Source organism: Dermochelys coriacea, chromosome 14 (genome assembly GCF_009764565.3).
Source record: "Dermochelys coriacea isolate rDerCor1 chromosome 14, rDerCor1.pri.v4, whole genome shotgun sequence".
NCBI classification, from domain to species: Eukaryota; Metazoa; Chordata; order Testudines; family Dermochelyidae; genus Dermochelys; species Dermochelys coriacea.
In genome coordinates, this window is record NC_050081.1 from 35,828,722 (window position 1) to 35,854,602 (window position 25,881).

Below are 25,881 nucleotides of genomic sequence, written 5' to 3' on the forward strand. Positions count from 1 at the left end.
AACAGCCTGGGTTTTACCAGAACGGCAAGGCTGTGAACACTGAATTGCAGCCACCTCTGGGGGTGGGGCAGCTGGGTACTAGGAAGTGAATGGTGAATCCTGTGTCCAAATAAGGCACACGTGGATTTTAAAGGAGGGAGGCAGAATGGAATAATTCAAGGGCGTATTTAGCCGAGACCCCACGGTTCAGAGCCACTCTAGGAGAGAAAGCACCAGGACACCTGTAATGGCACAGTGGGGCTGGTGAGCTGGTTATCTCTAAAGTGCAAGTCTGCACCTGGTGCCTCACAGCATTGTGCTGGGGCATTGGGAGGGGACTGCCAGGGGCACGCACCCCCCAACCCTGATCACTGCAGCACAGCGCCCCCTAGCGTCACACTGGGGCATTGGGGTAAGCTCTGACACGCGAGAGAAGCCCCCTATCCGGCTCCCTGAAGCACCTGCAGCCTTCTTGGTGTCTCCTTTCCAAATTCTGCCCAGACCCGCTTAGCTTGCAAGAGCCGCTCCGGGCAAGATCCTGGTTCTGAGAACAGGCGGTTGGGTCATGCTCATTAGTGACACCTTTGGCCATGTTGATTCCTCGTGGGAGCTGGGAGGGCGAGTGTTTGAAATTGCCCTCAAGCCCCTGAGTTGCTTCTCACAGTCACTTGCCCATAGGGGTTTTGTTATTTCTAGTTGCCCCCCCTCCCGCTCCCCATTGGTCACAAGTTGATCGCTGTTGACCTGAGTTGGGTAAGGCACAGCGGGACACTGAGTGCCTTACACCAAAAGATTTAGCCCAGGTATTTGGTGTGGCAGAGGAGGGACAGCGGAGGGAACCAGCAGAGCTGTGGAGAGGGGGGCGGTGAGAAGCCCATGGCTGGGATAGTGGGGGCCTGTGGGTCAGGATTGAGGGGGATCAGCAGAGCTGGAGAGGGGGGAGAGCTGAGAAGTGGGCTAGCAGGGGGCTGCTGCGAGTCAGGAGCTGCAGGGTGTAGAGGGAGCTGAGAACTGGGCTAGCAGGGGGCTGCGGGTCAGGTTTGAGGGACATCGGCGGAGCTGTGGGGAGTAGGGGGAAGCTGAGGGCTGGGATAGCTGGGGGCTGCGGGTTAGGAGCGAGTAGATGTCTGGTGAGTTTTTCCTGGCGCTAATTTCATTTATCCCCATCCTATTTGTTCTCCTGTTGATGCAAACAAGCCGGGAACAGCGGAGGACAGGCATTGACCCCCCACCCCCCATAATTCCTTTGCAGTGCCTCACTGATTGACACCCCCCCATAACTCCTTTGCAGTACCTCACTGACACCTGCCGGATTGGGCCCCACTCAGAATCTGCCTGCCGGGGAGGGTGCTGCTGCTACCCACTTTATAATCTTTAGCTCAGAGTTTAAAACCACTCCTCCAGGATGAGGGAGATATAGGCTCAATTTCCCCCTCTGCCATAGGGAGGAGAAAGCATTTGAACCTACCCCTAAGGGGAGGGCGCGAACCACTGAGCTATGGGATAGTCTGGTGTGGAGCTCCTCAATCTCTCCTTTTGAAGCTGTTCCACAGGGGAGAAACACTTAGTTCTTAAGCAAGTGAGAAACTGACCCTGTAGCCTGGTGGTTTGAGCACTCCCAGGGGAGGTGGGAGACCCAGGATCCGATTCCCGAATCACTATTTAAATATGTACACAGAGCATTTTCTCATTTATGAGGACTGGGTGCACTCATGTAGCCGTTTCGGAGTACTACATGCCCATGAAAGGGAAAGTCATGAGACGATGACTTATTTGTGTCAATTCAAACCACCTTGGTAGGATTTTGCAATCACTTCGCTTTACGTTGAAATGAGTCCAGGAGACACAAACCAGTGAGGAATGACTTCCAGGTGGCCAAATTTGGTGAGAAGGGATCTTACTTTATAATTTCCGCTCTATGGGATGGAAATTAATAGCATTGTGGAGAGTCGGGTATTTATGGTAGTAGTTTCGGCTTTAGGGTAGCCTTGAGCAAATTATCCTCTCTCTCTTAATCTGTGCAGTTGAAGTAACAGCACTTGGTCTCTGCTGTTGTAACCCTTGATTAGCTCTTATAAACTTGAGATCCTCAGTTGAAGGGCTTCAGAAAAGGCAAGCTGTCATTTAGACATTATCACCCTCTTAGAGTGGCGGGGGGTGATAGGCGCATCACAATGCTGAAACAATTTTTTAGCATCACAACACCGATAAACTGCACTCTAACAGCACGTAGGGTCTGTAATGTTACATCAGTACTACTGAAATCATGAGGAAATCCCTGCAGGAACGCACCACTCTTCTGGGGAAGATCAAATCATGCGTCAGCAGAGGACCTAACTGACTGAGAATTTAACATACTGCGCCTAAAACGTGTAAAGAGGGATTAAGGGCATTTCCAGCGCCGTTTTACGAATATTTACTACAGAATTGTGCGTCTAGACACTTCCTCATTCTGTGAAATATTTACTCAAAGCACAAAATAACCCCTTCAACCTCCATATTAAATTATTATGGAGAGGGAGAGACAGGGAAAGAGATGGGCGGGGAAGGTAGAAAGACTTCACGTCGTTCTCTAGGGCAGTGCTTTAGAAAATTGATCAATCCCCCACTCTCCCTGCAAAGAAAAGCTGCTTAGTTTTCACTGTCCGTGATTCAAAAAAAAGCTTCGAAAGTCATTCAACAAAACAAAAAGACATAAGCGTGGGACACTGGCGCGCATTAAAAAAAAAAGTTACACCCCCTTAGTTTTATATAACAGAAACCATTAGCTACTTGAACATAAGGATCAATTTTTTAGACCAATCTGAAGTCGTTTCATGCCCGGGTGCTGCGGTCACATAGATCCGCATTAACAGCCTTCAGGGTCTTTCCCCGCGCAGGCATCGCACGAGGTGTACATCGCTGGACGCGACAGTGACTCTCTTCGCATGCAGAGCGCATAACTTCCAATCCTCGCACAACTGCACCAGAAAAGCTTCCGTGGCTTCCTGCAAGGCCAAGTAGGTGGGAGGCTGGACACGCAGGCGGCTCCCCCCAGAGCTCTGAATAACCACCTTGCTCAGGCGCTGAAAAGGCCGTTTAGGAAGCAACATCTTAGTAGATTTCGGAGACGCTCGGCTCTGCCATTTCACTTCAGTATGAGGACGATCATGGGGGGGTTTCTTCCCCTTTTCTGGGGCATAGGAATAGTCATTTGTACAACCCTTCTTCTCAACTTGCTTACTCCACTGGGCTCTCTGCAGGGACAGATCAGAAGCCATCTGCTTTACTCTAACCATAGAGATAGGAAAAAAGCCCACAACAGCGATTCTTTATTCACTCTTCCTTACCACACAAGGAAGAAAAACAAAAGCAAGACCGCTAGGGGATCTTTATAAAGGCACGAGTGAGCGCTGATTGGCTCACAAGGAAAGGCAGGCACTGATAGGACGACAAGGAGTCCTAGACTCTGGTTGGAGGAAAAACAAGCCTTTTTTAAGCGACCACCTGTAAATACATCCATGGTAGAAAACACGCAAGGGAGATTGTTCCGGTTCCAGCCCTGACGAACCTTTTCTTCTCCCCTCAAAAAAAAAAAACTATTAGAAAAAATGAACACATTTCATTCTGATCTCAGAATCAGTGATAGGAATATTGTAAATCTTTTGTGTGTGTCCCCCATTATGTTAGAGAGAAAAAATAAGCGTTAAAGGGAAAATATACCCTTGAAAAAGGCGCCAAATCTATTGAAGCAGAATTATTATAAATTGGCCAGAAATTAGGATTAAATAACGTGTAGGGACAGATGTTGCATAGGTGTCTCCTTTCTTTTCTCCATTCCCTAGACTTTTCCTCCTCCTTCCAGTGCAATCCTAACTCTGTAACTGCAGACTCAAGAGGTCGATTCTTCTCCCATGCTAGTAAAGGGCAAAGCTCTAATTAACTTTAGTGGAACAGGATCCAGGACCAGGCCTAACACTACTCCTGGAAGAAGGAAATCAAACTCCACTTTACTACTGAAGGATCCCATTTTCAAATACCTGACCTGCCTTTAAAAATATGTTCTGAAGTATTTACTATCTGGGAACGCTGGGCCAGAACGGGAATTACATCCCTTTGATTCCTGGAGCCATTATAACCATCTTTCAAATGCGGTAAAGAAACCTCTCCAGTCAAGCAATTTGTCACTAATTGTTTCCTTCAAACTAGTTTAGAAGGGATGTGTGAGGATCGAGTTCATGGGGTTGTTATTAAACTGTAAACGAGGAGACGCAGTACACAGGAAAATCAGCTTCTGAAGTAAGCATCGAAAATAACTCCTGACATAACCAGACCCTCTTCCACCAATAGAAACAACCAACAAAGCCCAATATGAAGCAGACCCTTCCAATCCTAATCTTGTAGGAAAACAATGTGAAGACCCCTGCCCTGATTGGTAAAGAATGAGAGCCAATCGGAAGCGAGGTTTTTCTTTTGTCCAATAGGAAGAAAGGAGTGTTATTCCCCGTGTGTTTGCAAGTGTTTGGGTGTGTTTCTTAGATTTATTTAACAACGAGTTAGACGACAACAAAACCCGAGAAACAGACTAATTGCTTTGCTCTTTTATTCTTCCGCACACCCCCAGCCTGTCGCAGTGAAATCCAGAGGCGGCAGCTGCGGGAATGTGGGTTAAAATTAGCCATAAACACGAATTCTCTCCTGAGCTGAGGAGCCAAATGGGCGGCCACAGCTCAGTTTTGTGATCTATCCCGGACAGCAATTCATGAATACTTCAGACAACGCCGGCGGGGGAACTAGCACAGTGTCCTGGAGCGGGGAGGGTGAAACGATTGTGCAAATGGGGGCTGGCGCTTTTTTGCAGGCAACTTGAGTGGGGCAGAAGAAACACCGGCTGGGGAGAGGCGCAGGGGCAGGAATAAAGCAGGGGATTGATTCGGCTGCGTCGGGCTCTGCTCTCTATCTGGCCTCAGCGGCGGCCGCTGGGCTCAGTGTCAGGGCGGCGGCCCCACGTGCGGGTCTGGGTGGCAGTAGCTGGGATTGACTCGCAGGGACATGCCCGGTTCGCTTCCTCTCCCCGCGGCTTTTGCAGCCTCCTGCCCGGCTCGGAAGAATCCCCCGCGCAAGGGAAGGAAGAAACCGACTCTGAGCCAGGTCATTCTCCGGGCGGCTGATGTCCCCGCCGTCAGAGGCGCCTCTCTGGCCGCCATCAGGAAGACGCTGGAGGTCGAGGGATACGACGTGCGGAAGAACAAGGGCCGCATCAAGACTGTGCTCCGTTATCTCCTGAGCCGAGGGGCTCTGCGTCGGGTCAGCGGCAGCGGCGCCTCGGGCTCTTTCAGGCTCCAGCGGGGAGGCGGCGGCGCCCGGAAAGCAGAAAAGAGGGAAACAGCCGCGGCCAAGAGGCGGCAGAGCTTGGCGAAGACAGGAATAGTTGCCCCAGGGCCAAATGACCCCAGCGGGGAAATCAAACTGGCTGCTGCACGACCCAAGAGGGTCAGCAGGAGCCCGGGCAAAATCAAGGGGACGGTGGCAACCCGCAGGAAGCAAATCTTAGAGGAGATTATTAAGGGCACTTTCCTTATGGGGTGACGGCTCAGGTGGGGGTGGGGGTGGGGGTGGGGGGGAAATCAAAACGGTTCTTTTCAGAACCATCCCCCAGGGTTCATCAAAAGAGCAAATTCTGTATGCGAACTATTGTGTGCAGTGTGTCATAAGGAAGGGTTTAAGTGACAACCCCCGGTGATCAGGGAAACTTACTTGGCGTTGCAAAGAAAACCCTGTTCATTGAAGCGCTAGCAGCAATGAGCAATGTAGTTTATGATACGCCGTTTGGGGAAAGCCGACGGCGTGATAAAGCCCGAGGACTTTCAAGATTACCCTAAGGCTGGTGTCAAAACAGGTTTTTAGTCTTGGTAAACAATGCAATGTTTTCTAAAACACGATTTCCTACAGCCCCTACGTGCCTTCCTTCTTCCCATTCTCCACACGGTTCAGATCTCACACACAGGATTTTGGCTCGATACACGTGCAATGAAATCAAACAAAACTGGAGACATCTGTGCTAAAGCTCATCTTGAGAACGTTGTAGGTTAGCTCTTAAAAGAGCCTTCCGATTCTTTCTTTAGGGAGAATCAATAGTATGACTCTGAGGACTTTCCCTAGATGCTTCCCACTGCATAAGAAATACAGAAGTGGCTACAGATTTTACAAGGTCCTTTAGTTTCTTCCTGGCTTTTTTTCTTCGCTGCTTTGTTCTTCCTCTTAAGCTTCTCCTCCCGCTTCTTGAGCGATTTGGCCTTCTTCAAAGGTCCTTTTCTGGGCTACGCACTTCCCTTCCCCACCCTGCGTTATTATGACAAGGACTCTGATTTTAACAGGAGTGGAGGAGGGACATTGTGTAAAATAGTCCACAACCACTATGCCCCTCCTCCCCCATAGTGGTCTACAGCAGTGGTGCTCAATCAGGGGTATGCAGATCTTCCAGGGGGTACAGCAACTCATCTAGATATTTGCCTAATTTTATAACAGGCTACGTAAAAAGCACTAGCGAAGTCAGGACAAACTAAAATTTCAGACAGACAAGGACTTGTTTATCCTGCTTTATAGACTGAACACTGAAATGTAAGTATAATATTTATATTTCAACTGATTTATTTTATAATTATATGGTAAAAACGAGAAAGTCAACACTTTTTCAGTACTAGTGGCCGTGACACTTTTGTATTTTCATGTCTGATTTTGTAAGCCAGTAGTTTTTAAGTGAAGTGAAAACTTGGGGGTACACAAGACAAACCAGACTCCTGAAAGGGAGACAGTAGTCTGGAAAGGTTGAGAGCTCCTGGTCTATAGTATGGACACCTTATGAATGGATAAAGGATTAAATTGAAGGATTATTTGAACAAATATTGCGGTATTAAACAAACCCCACTCAGGAATGAAGCTCTACTGTGCTAGGCGCTGTAGGAATACACCATCCTTACTCCTGGGAGTTCACAATCTAAGCAATAGCTTTTAATTAATAGTGGGAGCAAAGTCACTTCTCCATGTTTTCTCTGTTCTTTCAAACATTCGCGCTGTTTGATTGGTTTCCCAAGTGAGCCAATGAAAAGTGGAATGTTGGAATCGTTAATTTGCATATCGCCGTAGCAAAGGGGGGTTGTTCTGAGTTGACTTGAATGAGGTTGGGGTCAGTGGTAGCGGGGGGGGGTAACAGGTTATCTAGGTCTTCACTCAGGTCCGACTATAGGCAATATAAGGCGGAAATGTGGTTTGCCTCATGTTTAGTTAGGAAAGGGGTTGTGAGTGCGTGTTTGTTTTCTAAAAAGGGTTTGAAGAGGGTTGTTGACGATTAGAGGAAAGAAAGATGACAAAAAGCAGAGGACTTAGAAAGACTCTTGGTTTATTTACATGTATGAGGTCTTGAAGTAGGATCATTCTAATACTAGTATTTCTTCTAGAGCTGTGAGCTTCGGGAACTTTTCTGTGATTAACCTATTTGAATGCATAGTTGTAGCAGTGTGGTGCTTGGCTCTGTACAACAAGCTTTTAACTATTTGCTCCAGGGAGATTCAGATAGTTTTGTCCTTATCACTGTCCAGCAAAGCGTGCTGTGTCTGAAGGTACTAAGGTTGTTACTAAATATACCAGATTTAAGTAAAGTTTCTCTTTTCTATAGATTAGAGATAAATTACTTTTAAGTACTCCGACTCAAAGGCCTCTTTAAAAGCTACCTGTCTTTCTTCAAAAAAAAAAAAATGCTCTGCAAACTTGTACAGAAATTAGTGGCTTTAAAAGTAGGAACAACTTGAAAGAAAATTTAATAAAACAAATATTATTCCATTAAATTCTGTATTTTCTTGTAAAGGTCTTTTGGGGGGGCTATGTAGCTTTGTTTGTTTATCCCCTGGGAGGTGAGGATAGAAGAAGCTGAAGAAATGAGACTGAAATTTTCTACATTTGGCTTGTTACAAGTGGTTATCTTTGTTATTCCTTGTATTAAATAGTCTTTTCTACTAATGTCCTGTTTAAGAATACTAGATGATGATGTGAGCGTACTCAATATAGGACACGGTACTCTCTCAGGCTCGTGGCTGACTCTATAAATGATAAACTTAGCAAACATGTCTCTGCCCCTCAGATAAGGACAATTTGTTTTAAACATTAAATCAAAAAGAAAAGCCTTCCGGTGCTTGCTTTTGAGAAGTCCTTGAATTAGGATCAGCGTGTAGAGCAAAGAAATACATTTTAATTTTCTGTCAATTCAACTCACTGTGACAGAAACCCAAGAAATACTCCCAGCCTTTCTGGCCCAAAGATGGGAATCAAAATTCCCTATTTCTACAGGACAAAAGGGATTCTTGTGCATCCTATCGCAGTAGAATGGGGGGGTTCCAGCCCAGAGGAGTATAAAAGGGCTCGGCTCTGCCTATCTGTGATTATGTGAGGATGAAGGATTGCTGCTCTCAGTAGGTGTGCCTTATGCCTAGAAAGGGGAAAGCAGGGGCAATGCTGAAGTTCTACCCTTGCTCCCCTAACAGAGGGTTTCTGTGCTTTGTGCTTGTGTGTGCAGAAGATGGAGCTTGATGAGATCTTGGATCAGGCTAGCAAGGGGGAGGAGGGAGGAGGTCCCTAAAGCACCATCTGTGAATCCTTATCAGCAAAGGTGAGGGTCTTAGGAAGCAGGGGTTGCTGGAGGATTATGGGTCTGAGCAGCTTTGCTACAGAGTGCAGTATGCCCTCCCACCTGCACTGGCAGTTACTCCTGTACTGTGTTCTACCGTCTGAACTTTATTTATATAAGACCAAATGATGCTTTGCTCTTCCTTTCCTCCCAAATAAATAGCCACAAAACATTCAAAAATTCTATGCCAATGAAATGTTTATTAGGTAATAAATTTGTAGGGAAATGCCTCCATCTGCTTCTATTTAGCAAGATGTAAATTTAAGAGTAGAATGCGAAAGGGAAGCTTAGTTATAGGAAAAAGAAAAATATAGCAAGAGAGAGGATGATTCTGTAGTCAAGGCAGTGCATCTGGGTTCAGGGCTTAGCCCTGCTCCAGATTCCCCTCTATGTATATTAGAAAAATCACTTAATTGCTAGGAGAGATGGGATGCACCGATGGTCAGGGCATTCGTCTAGGGAGACCTGGGATCAGTTCTCTGCTCTCTCATAGACTGTGTCTGACTGACCTTGGGCAAGGGACTCAGGGCTTGTCAGGATGGTGAAATGGACTGACAGGACCACAGAGGTATAATTGTTTGGGGAATCAAAATAAAATCACTTTTATTCAGGAATAAAGCATCCACGCTGGTGTTGTCCTGCCAGTCAATGTCCCTGTGTAGTCAAGTATAGGTCTGCCTCAGTTCCACCTCAGTAAAATGGGGATATTTTCACTTCTCTGAAGGACGGGTTCTCTGAGGATAAATGCATTAAATGTTGTGACATGCTCAGGTAGTATTGTAAGGGGGTCCCCATAAGTACCACAGATAGAAATTAAAGGGCTGGTCCCCAACTGGTGTAAATCAGTGTAGCTCCTTTGCAATGAGATAATGGGGGTTCCTGATAAGTATCTAAGATAGAAGATGGTGCCCCACCTATCAAATGGTCTTTCCCCCACTCTTTATGTTGTTGATTGCAGACTCTTCATGGCATAGACCAGGGGTTCTCAAACTGGGGGTTGGGACCCCTCAGGGGGTCATGAGGTTATTACATGGGGGGATCACAAGCTGTCAGCATCCACTCCAAACCCTGCTTTGCCTCAGGCATTTATAATGGTGTTAAATATATTATGTGGGGCTTGCTGTGTGAAACGGGTCACCAGTACAAAAGTTTGAAAACCACTGGCATAGACTGTTTCATACTCTGTACAATGGATCCCTGATCTCAACTGGGGCAGGGACTGTCTCTCGCTGTGTGTCTATGCAGCGCCTGGCACAATGGGGCCGTGATTTTAGTTGGGACCTCTAGGTGCTAACATACTGTGAACGTGTAGATATTCATCTTTAAATCTCCCCCTGTGATCTGCATGCCAGGCCTCCTCCAAACTTCTTTCATAGTGTGGAGCATATCCTAACTGATTGTTTACTTTACCAGCTTCTTATTTATCATTCTGAGGACCATCTTCTCCCCTGCTGGCAATAAAACCATCCCTGAGGCAACCACACTGATTGCTTCTATGGAATCGAATTGAACCCTGATTGAATTGGCCCTGTCAACACTGGTTCTCCACTTGTGAGGTAACTCCCTTCTCTTCATGTGTCAGTATATTAATGCCTGCATCTGTAATTTTCACTCCATGCATCTGATGAAGTGGGTTCTAGCCCATCAAAGCTTATGTCCAAATAAATCTGTTAGTCTTTAAGGTGCCACCTGAGTCCTTGTTGCTTCTGTGGAAAAGTACTATTACTAATGTATGTAGGACCAAGGTCAATCAGGGATGATTTATCCTGTGTCTCAGGGGCACAGTTTGATCTGGGAGCCTGTACTCAGCAGCTCAAAGAAAGGAAAGATTTTCTCCCCAACAAAAGGGGCTGGGGGAAAAGTGAAGATTGGGGCCTCGTTGCCAGCATCATAAAATGCCACCAAACCCCCTTCATAGTCCACATAAATCCGGATCCTCCTAGGGACCCCATGTAGATACAAAGGAGTTTCAGGGTAGGTGAGTGCCCAATGCTTTTCCCAATATTTCCGCACAGCCCAGATCTTCTGCTCCGGTGTAAACCTGCTCGCTCCTTTCCTCTTAACAGGCTCCAGGGCTACTCCCACAACCCAGACTGCCCCTTCTCCAACTTCCACCTCCCAGGAATGCCTTCCAGAGTCAAAGCCCTCAGAGGCCAGCACGCAGGGAGCAGGATCAAATCTCTCGGGATGGTCGGGCAGATCCCGCCGGGCAACTCCCCAGTGCACGCTTTTGCCATCTGCGGACACGGCGAGCCAAGGATTTGCCGTGTCTGGATCCAGTGTCACATCAGCTGCACAGAGAGAGAGAGAATGAAAAAATCCGTGTTAGAGGCAGAGCTCAGCCCTGGGGCAAGGTTTGCTTCAACATACAGCACAGCAATGGCCTGTGGCTCATCCCTTATGTTCTGCTGCCAACTTGTGGCCACTTGCAGTGATTTGCTACAGCTCTTCTCCAAGCCTATTTTTAATTCCCCTCCTCAGACATTTTTCTGCTCTGGTCAACTTCCGTCTTTCAAATCACAGATAAAATGTCGTCTCCCGTCCGATCTGATTGTTAAACAGTGACTGAGTCAGTTGTAAGGTGGGTCCTGCCTGTCTGGAAGCATCACCAAACCCAAGCATGTAGACATTACGAATCAGCCCCATCCCAATCAAATGGATTTTCTTTTAAAATAATCATTGGGTTTTTGCTATCTTTCTCCTTCTTTCTGAGACTTTAAGATGCCCAGTGGTCATATTTTTGAGGGGGAGGGGGTGTTCTCTGCAGCCACAAGGGCTAGACATTTTTTAAAAAACAGTAAATGAAAGTGAGATTTTCCCATAATCACTTGAGTCCAAGAGCTGGGTCTTTAAAAAAAAAAGAAAGAAAGAAAGAAAACAAAAAAACAAACACCAACGTCATGAGACTTGAGATTAAAATCACAGGCGATGACAATACGGTAGTACCTAGTAATAACTCCCTGCAGTGGGCATTGCATAGAATCACAGAACAGTAGGACTGGAAAGGACTTCAACAGTTCTTCTACTCCAGTCCCCTGCACTCAAGGCAGGACCAAGCCTTATCTCGACCATCCCTGACAGGTGTTTGTCCAACCTGCTCTTAAAAATCTCCAAAGACAGAGCTTCCTAGAGGCTCTGGCAGTGTGAGGTCCTTTCTGTAGCCCTGACTCCAGCAATTAGTGTGATTCCTGCTGCTTCTGTTGTCCCTAACCAAACATGTTCTCCTCACATCAGGAAACAGTCCCATCAATAATGCCAGTCTCCCAACGACCCCTTAGAAATGTACCTCTGTCCGGTTTCGGTTCAGGCAACAGATTCACTAAAGGAAGAAGAGCACAGAGAGGAAATCAGATTTTGTTGATGACTATCATGGACTTAGTCACAAGAGGGGATGAGGGGCTGGTCAGAAAACCCACAGTCAGATCTTTGTAGTGACGTAGAATTTTATATGGGCTAGTTAAGAAACAGCATGTAGCCAATGATTTTAGTTTATTGTTCATTTATTGTGTGATGGTATAACTAATGTTGTATATATCATTGTACATTAGAGTTAAATTGTAGGATTATAGAAGTATAAAATAGATTGATTAGTAGTTAGAAGGGATAATTATGTTTTATCTAAGTAAGTAGGGCTGAAACACAAGGCCTACTGGCTCAGGCCTGTAAGACTTTAGCTTAACCATACTAGGCCATGGAGTTAAGGAATGCTGATATAAGTGACCAAAGAATAACCCGATTCACTAAGATTACAGGAAAAGATGTACCAATGAGTGATATTGTAAAAAATTAACAGTAAAAGTAATTTTTTGCTTACAAGATACGTGGTAGTCACATTTTTCTAACCGCAGAGTGCATGATATGCAGAAATGCTAATGAGGTATAGAAAGAATCATGTTATAAAAAGGGGGTGCCTACATTAGGAAAATTGAGCTCCCTCTGGGAAACTCCAGCAGGAGCCATCCCTCCACTGATGATCAATCCAAGAGAGACCCATCAGACCCTAACACTATCTCGGAGGATGTGAATATAACTATGTTTGTAACTTGTGCATAGGTCTGTATGGAATTTCTATATGCCTGGGTACTCATAACTTTAATGATAACTTTAATAAAACTTGTAAAACAGACTAGTCCTTGTACTTGTGAATGTCTGTGTGGTCACTGCCCTGGGTCATTACGTGTTCCTAGAGACTCTAAATCTGAAGCAAGTAGCGGAGGTGACTTTCACTCTGTTAAGCTTGACACTGTAACCACCAGAGCCAAACCTACAATGGTGTAATCCCACGTTACTAAATTCACTGTAAGTAAAATAAAAGGCTACACATATTTAAGGTGGTTAGCTCTTTCACTCTCACCCAACCTAAGAAAGTGACCCTAGGGCTGATTTTCCCCCGGGTATTAATCAAGACTAACCCCACTGGAGTCACTAGAATTAGGATGATGTGAAACCAGCATCAGTGAAATCCAAATTAGACCAGCCCCTGTGTAAACACTCTCATGCCTCCTGAACTTCTCAATCTCTCTGTTACCTTTCAGCTTCCTCAGCGCATCCTGGAGGAAAGCGAAATTTTGAGAAAACAACCAGAGTCTCCATTTCGGTTCAGGAGAAGCAGGCGCTGGAGCCTGGAATGTCCCCATCTCGCATCTAGAGAGAGAGAGAGATAGACACACACACACACACACACACACACACACACACACACACACGAGTGTTACCAGCTGATGGCCCAGTGTAGGCACCAGGGAGAACAGATGGGACTGGAGCTGAGTTCTCAGAGTCACCTGACCCTAAGGTTTGGGCCGGTCTGGACTCTGGGGAAATGGCAGCAGCCCCAGGACGTTGGGGATGGAGGGAAGATGAGTAGCTGCACGGGGAGACCGTCCCATGCTCTCCCTGCCGGGCCCTGAGGACACATAGATTCATAGATACTCAGGTCAGAAGGGACCATTCTGATCATCTAGTCCGACCTCCTGCACAACGCAGGCCACAGAATCTCACCCACCCACTCCTACATGTCCCTCTCCTGGTGCCTGAGCCCCTTCCCACCATTGGGAAGCATGATGGAGAGTGAGAAGGAGCCGCCTACCTGCTCAAAGTGCTTCTGACATCCTAGAGGGGAGAAAGAGAGAAACAGAAGCTCAGTGCCATATGCTGGGTACCCACGCCCCCGCTCTGGAGGGGACTCGCTCTGCATCACAATCAGTCTGATGCCCAGTTCTCTGCATTCTGGATCCATACTCCCTGAAGGCAGCTCCCTGCAGGACTTCATCTCTCAGTTCCCATCAGTGGCTCTCTGGTGGAGACCAGAGTTTGGGGTTTGGCCTTGGGGGGAATTTTCTTCCACTCCATTTCAGGACAAAGGAAGATTTTTCTGCCCTCAAAGAACCAAATCATTTCCCTTTTGGGCTGCGCAGATGCAGAGTGCTGTTGGGATCAGTGATGCCCGGGGCCCTGCGACAGTGGCTTCGGGAGCCCTCCATTCCTTGTGCCGGAGCCTGGGGTATCTCTCGCACAGTCTCACCTGCATGAATTCACTCGCAGGCTGCTCGCACTTCTCCTCCATCTGCCTGATCAGGGTGTTGAGATGGGAAACCTCCTTGGTGAGTCGGCGGACATTTTCATCCTTTCTGGCGGCGATCTCTTTCTCCAGTTCAGCCAGCCAGGCCAGCAAGAGGCGCTCTTGTTCTTGCAGGAATGTGTGCAGTTTCTCAAATTGATACTCCATTGTCTCCCTGTCAATTTCTATTTGTCTCTGTGATGGACAGGGAAAGACCGGGCACAGAGAGAGAGAGAGAGAGAGAGAGAGTCATGCAAACTGTCCAATGTCTGAAGTGTTCTTCAGGGTAATTGTAAAAGTAACTTTCAAGGAAGAAAAATGGGGTTTATGTTCCTTTGTCTCAAACTGGGCCTCTGAAAACTGAAATAACCAGTCACTGTTTAATGAATATGATTCAGATATTTAAAGAAAACCCTTTGCCCTCCTTCTCCATTTCCTGGATCAGTTGCAGTTCCTTTAAAGCAAAAGATGATCTTTGCTTTACGAAGAGGAAATATTTAATATCTATAGGCAACACATTCTTAGTGCTTCAATGTCACAAGTTACTTGTACGGTTTCCATCGCTGTAGTATTTGAAGAACACACAGTCTTTATTGTATTTATGTTCACAATACTCCTGTAAGGATGGAACCCAGGAGTCCTGACTCCCAGCTCACATGCTTTCTAGCCGCAAAACACTGTTCCCCTCTGCAGCTAAAAATGAACCCAGGAGTCCTGACTCCCAGACTTCTCCTGCTCTATCCACTAGATGCCACTCCCCTCCCAGAACAGGGAAGTTCTATTCTCCCCAGGCTACAGATGGGTAAACTGAGGCACAGAGCGACCAATGACTTGTCCAAAACCACCCAGGGAGTTGGGGCAGAGCAGATCAATGAACCCCGCTCTCCTGCATTTCAGGCTTAGCATCCTAACCACTGAATCATCCTTCATCTTCTCACATGGGATCTTCCCTGTGTGAATTTGCTGGCTACAGGATACCAGCGGCAGTTACCAGCAGTTCCTGGCTTTGCTCTTCCTCACACGCTATGAGAGCTAGAATCTCTTCTTTCCCTTTCTCCAAAACATCCAGCCGCCTCCAGATCTGCTCCTGAAAGAATTGGAGAACAGAAGTTTATGGGGCTCCTCCCCTCCTTCCTGTTTAAAGACACTTAGTGAGAACAACTGGAAAACATGACCCAGACCAGTAGCTCTGTGGTCTGGTTTGGGGGATGAAACTTCAGTTGCCCTTTGGGGATGTTCTCATTTCCAGTAACAAACACTTGGGATATGACCATCCCATCACTCCATCCTAGTTCTGAATTCCACAACACAGGGAACCAAAATGACACACACACCCTCCATTCCTCCTTATAGCAGACAACTTTTAACTTCCCAGCTATAATCTGAGAGACAAGGTGGGTGAGGTAATATCTTTTGTTGCAGTGTCTCTCAACTTGTCCAGACTACCGTACTCCTTTCAGGAGGCTGATTTGTCTGGTGTACCCCCAAGTTTCACCTCACTTAAAAATGAGTTGCTCACAAAATCAGACATAAAAATACAAAAGTGTCAGAGCCACTACTACTGAAAAATTGCTGACTATCTCATTTTCACCATATAATGATAAAATAAATCAATTGGAAAATAAATATTGTACTTATATTTCAGTGTATCATCTATAGAGCAGGATAAACAAGTCCTTCTCTGTCTGAAATTTTAGTTTGCCTGACTTCGCTAGTGCTTTTTATGTAGCCTGTTGTAAAACTAGACAAATATCTAGATGAGTTGCTGTACCCCCTGGAAGACCTCTGCGTACCCCTGGTTGAGAACCACTGCTGGCAAGAGAGACAAGTTTTCAAGCTTCTGAAGAAGAGGTCTGCGTCATCTTGGAAGCTTGTCTCTCGCCAGCAAGAGTTGGTCCAATAAAAGATATCACCTTACCCCTTCAGCTCTCTATTATTCTAGGACCAACGCAGCTACACCACCACCGCATACAGCTATAATCGGTCACAAAAGAACGGCCAAACTGGGTCAGACCAAAGGTCCATCTAGCCCAGTGTCCTGTCTTCTGCCAGAGGCCAGTGCCAGGTGCCCCAGAGGGAATGAACAGAACAGGGAATCATCAAGTGATCCACACTAGACAGATTCCATCTCACCTTGTACTCCTGGGCAGCCTCTTGAATGGGAACTATAGTGTGAGCTCTGTGTTCCCTGGATCTGTCACACACCAGGCAGATGGGGGTTTGATCCTCCTCGCAGAACAGTCTCAGAGCCTCCTGGTGTTTCCAACACATCCTCTCCTCTCCCAGCTTGGCCTGTTGTTGCTCATCCTTCAGCTGTCCGATGATTAGGTCTATGAGAGTCCCCAGCTGCCTGTTGGCTCGGAAGTTCCCCTGGGGAAAGATCTCCATGCAGCAGGGGCAGAAGAAGTCTGTATCTGATCCCCCCCAGCACTGGATGATGCAGGCTTGGCAGAAATTGTGCCCACAGTCCAGCGTCACTGGATCATTAAAATATTCCAGGCAGATGGGACAAGAAGCTTCATCCTCAAAAGCTTTTGCTGGATCGGCAGCAGCCATGACTCCGAGTGCCAGAGAGAATTTGTTTCATTTCCTTCTTCCCAGAAAAGGACTGAGCCCTTTGTTAACGACAGGGCGTTGCCATTCCTGTAACATATTGCTCAAATTTTTGTGGGGGAGGCAAGGGTGCTCCCAACAAAACTGATTTGTCAGCCTTGCTGCCTTTCCTTGGCCTCAGGAGAAAGCAAAGTCCTTTGGCAAGCTGTTTTCCTGGCAGAAAATCCCAAAAGGCTATTCTTAATTTGGGTTAAAATAGCAGTGAAGAGAAGGCAACTCAGCTTTTAACTCTCTTCAGCAGCTGGCGTGAAAGCCCGTAGGGGAACCTGGGGTTGAATTTGAGCGGTTAACCCCAGTTAAAAGTGTCTTTGCTGCTGTTTTAACTAAGGTAGCAGTTCTCAGAACTGTGGGTCAGGACCCCAAAATGGGTCGCGGCCCCCTTTGATTGGGGTCACCAGGGCTGGCCGAGGCTTGCTGGGATCCGGGGCTGAAGCCTGAGCTCTACAGTGCCCAGGGCCGAAGCCAAAGCCCAAGGGCTTCAGCCCTGAGCGGCGGGGCTCATGTTACAGGCTCCCTTGAGCTCCTCTGAAACAGGGCCCATGTCTCACCTCTCGGAGCATCATGTACTGCAGGTGGAGGTGTAGAGCCCCTTCCCCATAGGCGCTGACCCCGTGGGTGCTCCAGGCCTGGAGCACGTGGGGAAAAAAAAAGTGGGTGCTCAGCAGCCCTGCCAATCAGCTCCCCTCCCAAGCGCTTCCGGCCTGCTAGTGATCAGCTGTTCAGGGGCACGCAGGAGGCGCTGGGGTGGAGGGGGCAAGAAGAGGCAGGGGAGGGGCTTGGAGGAAGGGGTGGAGTGGGGGCAGGGCCTGGGGTGAAGCAGGGATCGAGCCCCCTCCCGCTCCGGAAACTCAGGAAGTCGACACCTCTGTCCTTCCCCATATACTAAACCCAGATTTTCAATAGGGATCTTGAATCTCCACACTCCTGCCACGTTCTGCCTCCAACCCATCCTGGAGGGAAGTGTAGAGGGGCTGGAGCAATATCACATAATGAAATGACAGCCGGGGGCAGATTACCCCTGTAGACAAGGATTTTCCCCCACACAGACTCACAGAAAGATCTGCAACCCCACAGAGCTGGCAGCTCGGGAATCTGCAGTCCTCAAGGCAGGGGAAATCCCCCCTCAATGAGATTTCCCAGTTGGCTTTCAAGGCCTTTTTTATTCGGTTATTCAAGACAAGGGGCTCTGGGAGTTTGAGAAACTAAATTCTACTTTATTATTTCAAAGCAAGAAATCAGATAGAACGTCTCTCCCAACCCAGCACCCAGCCCAGCAAATTGTGTCTCCTGGTCCCTCCAGCATCAGTGCAACATTTCAGAGTTGTTAGAAAAGTGCAGAGAATCCGTGGGAGATGCCGGGATCCTGTCACCCCAACAAATGTTCCAAGCATAGGAAATCCGGGCACTCATGTTGAATGGTAGCCAGAGGACAGGGAGTGTCTCCCTCATTCCCACTCAAGCTGGTGCCGTAGATGGAGAGGGGGTCACCAGATGGGATATCATGATCCTCAAATCAGTGATGGGGTTGGCCAGACTTCAGGGCTGGCCAAGCCTGTTGATGTCCCAAGATTCCTCCTTAACTCTGTAGTGCCTTGTCCTCTTATGAATAGGGAATGACCCCTACCCCTCCCACCCATCACTCCCCTTGGAGTGTCATTCATAGACCTTCACCCAACGTTCATAGGAGATTTCCTGTCTCTTTCTGCCTTCAGGGCAGTGAGTTAACAGTTCTCACCTCCCGTTATACGCTCTCTCCCCCTCCTGACTGTATCTCCCATCATCGCAAGGGTCAGGCAGTGACTTCCTTCCCCATTTCCGTCTCTGCCTCTCACCCTGTGACTCTCACACTGGGGTCCAGCCAGGTTCATGCAGAACGTTATTCATAATTTTCCCACTGCTCAAACACTAAAATATGATGGCAAAGGGAGAGGGAAAGGCAAAGATAAAGTAAGAAAGGATTATTCTGGCAAGTGGTCATTCATCTTGTGACATTTTAAAGATACCTGCTCTAGGTCCTGTCCAAAAAAATTAAAATCCAAGGATGTGACCAAACAACCTTCAGTTCCTGCCCTCCCCCCACCAGAATATCTCCTGTCTGATGTACTGACTCCTACAATTTTCCTCCAGAATAAGAGAAATCACTGTAATTAAAAAAGAATGGGTGTGGAGAAGAATCTAAAAAGAAAAGGAGTACTTGTGGCACCTTAGAGACTAACAAATTTATTTGAGCATAAGCTTTCGTGAGCTACAGCTCACTTCATCGGATGCTGTAGCTCACGAAAGCTTATGTTCAAATAAATTTGTTAGTCTCTAAGGTGCCACAAGTACTCCTTTTCTTTTTGCAGTTGCAGACTAACACGGCTGCTACTCTGAAACCTGAGAAGAATCTAGAATCGGAGGAAATTTTTATGCCGATATTCAATCATTAGCGGTAAAATGGCAAAGTTTGAGGAGACTTAAAATCCGGGTTCAATAATGAAAGAGCTAGGAGTGTTTTTAGATCGACGTGATGAGAGAGGAAGATGGGAAAATCAGAGGAGAGTCATTAACATTGGATAATGAGAGAAAAGAGGCAAACATCTGAGGGGATATTAAATCAATTATAGGTAATTAGGCCCCAGTCCTTCAAAGATTTAGGCTTATGCTTCATTTTATGCATGGTGAATAGTCCCGTTTGAGCGCAAGAGATTTCTCACTGTGAATAATTTTAAGCCTGTCGTCCCATGATTGGGGGGCAATACAGCAGAAAACGGGGCAACATTTTTAGGGGACCTTATATCAATATATGATAAATGGGGCTCAGACAGAGACTACACTGAATATTTCATAATGTAGTAGAAAAGCAGGAAGATCTGGGGGCATTCCTTATCCATATTCAATCAATGAACAGAGAGTATTGATTTACCCTGGACTGCCTGTCTCACAACCAGCAGAAAGCCAGCAGTGATGTTGCTTTGACAGAGAAAGGGGAAGGGAAAAGGGAGACAGAAAAGGACCGATGCATGGGCTGGACATTTTGTTGGCCACTGGTGGGTGGTTGGAGGGGGCTGGATTGGGCTGTGTAATTTCCATCTGGGACACATGCTGTGCCATTCCTCTCCTCCAGTCCATCTGTGCCCTCATGCCGGAAGAGAACAGCCCCTGTGTTCCCGCTGCATCAGCACTTCAGGGCTCTCTTCTCAACCCTACCCATTTGCTCTGCACTGCCTCATCTCATCTGGCATCTGAGACAACTGGTGCCGTGACCCAGGGTGGGGACCCCCCTCCAATCAGAGGGTGGGGGGTGCTAACGCAATATTTGAGAATTAAAGGTCACAATGACAAAATCTGAAGGGATTTGATATTAATATTGAATAATGGGAGTGGGAAAAGGGCACCATGTGAGGGGATTGTAGATCCATCCCTTATTAACAGAAGGGGAGCGGAATGTGTGGAGATTTTGATTCAATATATAATCAATAGAGAAAGCAGCAAAAGATGAGGGGAATTTACATCAATACTCAACAAATAACTAGAAAACTGTACATCCTCTGGCCCTGCCAGTCCCAGGGGACCAGGGTGATGCAGGGGAAGGGGTGGGGAGCTAGAGCCTGAAGTTTCTGTAGCACTTCGGAGGGGGTAGCAGCGGGGACGGGGCAACAGCTGGGCTGGGGGAAAATGGCATTGGACAATCTCAAGTCAATCTTTTCTTTCACATACCCATCTGTGCCCCTGCCCTGCCCTGTTGTTGGCAGAGAACGTATAGCCACAGTTTCATCCCATGTGTTGTCCTTTGGGGTGAAGGCAGCGGTGGGAAGGCAAGGAGTTAACACCGTAGGATTGCTAGAAAGGACAGAGCTTTTTAGCCACCCTGGATTCTGCTTAGCGAAAGAGCAACCCGATCGCACACAGAGGATGGGGAATAACCCCAACTCCTTATCCTGATTTATCTGGAGCAAAAACCAGTCAGTTAAGAGCTGACTAGTTTTCCTATTAATACATGGGAACCACTGTTTCTTTAAATGGGGGAGTCTCCTTAAATATGGAGGCAACCCTTTGGCTCTCAGATGTCAGGGAGAAAGTTGATCATGGAGGAGTTTAATTCCTATGGGGGGAGGGGGTTAATTCGTTCATCAATCCTTAGAGTTTAAGCCAGAAGGGATCATAACACTTCTCCAGTGTGACCAGCTTTACAGCTCAGGCTGGAGAATTTCACTCACTGATCCCCAGATTGAGATCAATATCTTGGGTTTGACTGAAGTATATCTTGCAAAAAAGTCCTCCAGTCTTAGTTTGAAGACATATAAAAAAAATGCAAAATCCCTCAGTAGTTTGTTCCAATGCTTAATCACACTCCCTCTTACAAATTTGTGCTTTCTTTTTTCTCGTTTGAATTTTTCTGGCTATAACTTCCAGGTATGTTTTTTGTTATGCCTTATTCATCTCGATTAAAGAGCCTTTTAGTACCCCATGTTTTCTCCCTACATGCACTGAATCAGCACACATCTTTCGATCTTCCACCTGGTGAACTAATCAGTACCAGCTCTTTACATCTCTTACAGAAAGGCATTTTCTCCAGCCCTCGAATCACTTCTGTGGCTCTTTATTTGCGCCTTCTCCAATTTTTCAGCCTCCTTTTTAAATATGTGGACCTCAGACCTGTAAACAGGATTCCAATAGTGGTCTCACCAAGGCCACGTACAGAGGTAAAATCACCTCCTACGCCCCTCTAGGATCACATAAGCTCTTTTTGCCACAGCATCACACTGGGAGCTCAGGTTGAGTTGCTTGTCCACTGTGACCCCTAAATCCCTTTGAGTCACTACTTTCCAGGATACAGTCCCCCATTCTGGAAGTACGGCCTGCATTCTCTGATTTTCAAGCAGTTTCGGCATCTGAAAAGGCATTGTCTACAAGCCATTTGTGCCTTTGAAAATCTCCCCCTAAAATCCTGGTGGAGAAGAGTCTTTGTTTGCTTGTTTTTTTGTTTGTTTGTTTGTTTGTTTTTTCTCCTCTTGAGCTATTGGGCCTTTTCCCTTTGCAGTTTAGCAATTTCAGTCAAACAGGCTGAGTTGATCACTGAAATGAAAATCCCCAGCCAAAGGCGCAAGCGGCTGATATAATGTAACCAGAGTTTGCAGAGCAGTCAGCCAGCAGCACCGTGTATTCTTGGTTGGCAAGCAGGAGGCATTGCTTCGGAGGGATGGCAAGGTCTCTCTTACCTTGGCTCCAAGTGTTGCCGTTGCTGAGGGCAGGCAGGGGATGTTCAGTAGGGATTGTCTCCCCCCATGTCTGGGGTCCCCAGTTTTGTGCATATGTATGGTCAGGGGTGCTGGCTGGAACAATTTGTACAGTGGGGGTGCGGAGAGCCTTTGAACCAAACTGCAAACCCTATATGATGGAAACCGCTTCAAACCAGGGGATCCAGCAGCATCCCTAGTTCCAGCACCTATGTGTAGGGGAGGAGGATTCTCTTCCCTGTGTGGGGTGTTCCTAGGCAGGCTGGGGTCTCTGAGCTGGGAGAGTCTTTTGTGGAGCAGCAGGAATGTTACTTCCTCAATACTCGCACAGTGCATTGTATAACCAGCGCAATTCACTTTCTGCTGCTGATACTGCATGGCCGCAGCGATCACTCCCACCCCAGTTCCCTTCTGGGTCCTAGCAATAAAATGGTTTTCTGCAGGCCCCTTACCCCCAACCCGCTACCCGTCAGGGACTCTGCATCCCCTCTAGAGATCCTGGCAGGTGACAGCCTCACCCCAGCACGTCCCTTCCTGCTGCAGGGAACATGTTTCTCGGTGACACTGACTCTGGGTGTGACTCTCTGTTGCAGGTTGCTATCCTTAGAGGAGGGCAGAGAGAAAGCTTCGGGACAGATCCCTCCTGGGCTATGGGCAAAGGTATAGAGGTTCACTAGCTGTTGTGTTATCTAGAGCAGTGGCTCTGAACCTTTGACTACTGTCCTCCTGTGTCATCGATGGGGGGGTGGAGTGTAGGGAGGGGGCAAGTCATTAGCTGGCCTATCCGATTTGTCTTGCGTACACCCAAGTTTCACTTCTCTTAAAAACGACTTGCTTACAAAATCAGACATGAAAATACAGAAGCATCACAGCCACTGTTACTGAAAAATGGCTGCCTTTCTTACTGTTACCCTATAATTATAAAATAAATCAACTGTAATATAAACATAGTGCTTACATTTCAGTGTTTAGTCTATAGAACAGGATAAACAAGTCACTGTCTGTATGAAATTTTAGTTTGCACTGACTTCGCTAGTGCTTTTTATATAGCCCATCGTAAAATTAGGTAAACATCTAGATGAGTTGATGGGCCCCCTCTGATGTACCCGTGGGGTACACACATCCCTGCTTGAGAACCACTGATTTAGAGGCTAATGGTGGGTTCTTGCTCATAGTGGGGAGATTGCCCTCATAGGTGCTGGAAGTAGGGGTTCTGCCACACCCCCTGGCTTGAAGTGGTTTCCATCATATACAGGGTTTTCAGTTTCGTTCAATGGGTCTCAGCCCCCCCACTATACAAATTATTCCAGCCCCCCTGGCAGCACAAGCTCTGTTTCTTTCTGTTTATCTTTCTGGATCAAACACTGCTGCCTCCACTGTGATCTGGGCCTGGGATCCCTGCCCTGGTGAGCAGCTGCTGGTTCCCCTGCAGTGTGTCTATGCCAGGGACATCAACGCTCCCTATGTCAACAGCCAAGGAGGAGACTTTGGCTGGAACTAGCCCCCTGAGGCAGCCCCGGCTCTGCCGGCAATAGCTCCTGAGCCAGAGATTCCTACTGATTGTGAGAATATGTGGGGAAAGTGCTGGGGACGGGCAGGGAAGTGACTCTGCACAAATGGTCCCAGGAGTTTCCAATGTCACAGCCCCCCAGGAGTATCTGCTCCCTGGGCTGTGAATGCACCTGAGGGAGGGATAATCTGATCTTGCATTACCAGGGACAAGTCCCTGCTCTCACGCTGCCCGGGATCTCTTCCAGGGGCCTACTTGGGAGATTCAGGAGGGAAATAGGGTGGGAGGGAGATAGGGTTCAGGGGGAACATGGATGGGTCCCTGTGGAGTTTCCCCATTGTCTGTCTGAGGATGGATTTGCAGAAATGGAAGAGTGAAAAGTAAGACAGAGATGGAGAGAGGGGAGGGAAGAGAGTGATACACAAGAGAGAGGAAAGTATGTTTGGGGGGGCATTAGTTATATTAAAATTGAAACCCATTATTGACAAGTCCCCTTGATTTCCACAGAGATGGTTAAATGTCCCAAATATTAAAGTGCCAGTATTGCCAACCCCCAAATGTTCAAAAATCATGAATCAGGCTTCCCAAAAAATCACGAGATTGGCTTTAAAATCACGAGATTATGTAAGAGTAAGAGCTTTGGGGATCTTTTTATTTGCCTTCTGCTTTTTGAGCTATTAGGGTGCCTGGGGTCACATTTTGAAGCTTTCTCTACAGCCACAAGAGCTAGAAACTTATTTTTTCTTTAAGAATGAAGGCTGAAATAATCACTTGACTCCAGGAGCTGGGGCTTTAAGGAGAACAATCATTATCACAAACCTCCATGACTAAAGGCTCTACAGGGACGTCATGCAGGAAAATTATGAGACTGTGGTAAGGGATTCCCATCCCCTAGTTACTGTGGGTCTGTGATGAGCCCACTTCGGCTTATGCTCAGATTCTTACCTAGTCATTTAAAGTTATGGGGCAATCTAAATGAGTAGGTAAGTCACAAACTTCAGTGTGAGAAAGACTTTCATCTCAACGTCCCATTACGTCCTTTTGTGGATCTGGGCCAGATCCCTTAGGCAGGAACCCAGCTCAGGGATTAGAATCACTTTAGACTAGTGTCTCTCAACCTTTCCAGACGACTGTACCCCTTTCAGGAGTCTGATCTGGCTTGTGTAGCCCCAGGTTTCACCTCACTTAAAAAACTACTGGCTTACAAACTCAGACATAAAAATACAAAAGTGTCCCAACCATTAGAACTGACAAATTGCTTCCTTTCTACTACATAATTATAAAATAAATCAACTGGAATATAAATATTGGACTTCCATTTCAGTGTATAGTCTATAGAGCAGGATAAACAAGTCATTGTCTGTAGGAAATTTTAATTTGTACTGACTTCGCTAGTGCTTTTTATGTAGTCCGTTGGAAAACTTGGCAAATATCTAGATGAGTTGATGTACCCCCTGGAAGACCTCTATGTACCCCCAGAGATACACGTACCCCTTATTCCTAAAAAGAAACGGAGTACTTGTGGCACCTTAACAGGTTTCAGAGTAGCAGCCGTGTTGGTCTGTATTCGCAAAAAAGAAAAGGAGTACTTGTGGCACCTTAGAGACTAACAAATGCATCCTGATGAAGTGAGCTGTAGCTCACGAAAGCTTATGCTCAAATATATTTGTTAGTCTCTAAGGTGCACAAGTCCTCCTTTTCTTTTTGCGAATACAGACTAACACGGCTGCTAATCTGAAACCTAACAAATTTATTTCAGCAGCTGTGTTAGTCTGTATTCGCAAAATAGAAAAGGAGTACTTTGTGGCAGCTTAGAGACTTAAGGTGCCACAAATACTCCTTTTCTTTTTTACAAATTTATTTGAGCATAAGCTTTTGTGAGCTACAGCTCACTTCATCGGATGCATTCAGTGGAAAATGGTTGAGACGCACTGATCTAGACTATTTTCTCCCCTTTTTTTAAATTAATGCATTTGGCAAATATAAGGACCTGTCTGTAGCTGGGTGGTGGGGATTTCCTGGGACTGCCAGTTCTCAATGCCTGTGTTTCCCAGTCATTAATCCATTACATGGCAGCCACCCACCCTGTGTGGGGCAGATGGGAGAGGAAAGAGGAGGGGAAGGGGGTCTGCTTTCCCTACCCATGGGCAGCCTCCCCCAGAATTCACTTCCTCATGCAGGGGACACGTTTTTCAGGGGCATTGATTTTATGGGTGCTTTGTTTGCAGACTTCTGGAGTGAAAGGACAGAGAGAGAAGTATTAGGGCAGGGTTCCTGCCCGGGCACAGTTGTGTGTATCATGGGGGGTGGAGTGGAGGGAGGGGGCGAGTCACTAGCTGGCCTA

General features: G+C 46.9%; 3 protein-coding genes across 6 annotated transcripts in view; 2 read left to right on the forward strand and 1 right to left on the reverse strand.

The window, feature by feature from the left end:
* LOC119842642 (zinc finger protein 239-like) overlaps positions 1 to 25,881 on the forward strand; it is a 1,225,455-nt gene that overhangs the window by 1,132,347 nt on the left and 67,227 nt on the right. The window lies entirely within an intron of this gene.
* Positions 1 to 25,881, forward strand: part of LOC119843367 (zinc finger protein 664-like) — a 1,158,238-nt gene that overhangs the window by 983,481 nt on the left and 148,876 nt on the right. The gene's annotated exons all lie outside the window — the stretch shown is intronic.
* Positions 8,825 to 16,805, reverse strand: LOC119843323 (zinc finger protein RFP-like). Its single transcript, XM_038372542.2, has 7 exons — positions 16,329 to 16,805; positions 15,187 to 15,282; positions 14,160 to 14,390; positions 13,725 to 13,747; positions 13,167 to 13,282; positions 11,925 to 11,957; positions 8,825 to 10,929 (listed from the first exon to the last, which is right to left on the reverse strand). Exons 1-7 carry the CDS (start codon positions 16,749 to 16,751, stop codon positions 10,412 to 10,414), a joined length of 1,440 nt encoding a protein of 479 aa, XP_038228470.1. The 5' UTR covers positions 16,752 to 16,805; the 3' UTR covers positions 8,825 to 10,411.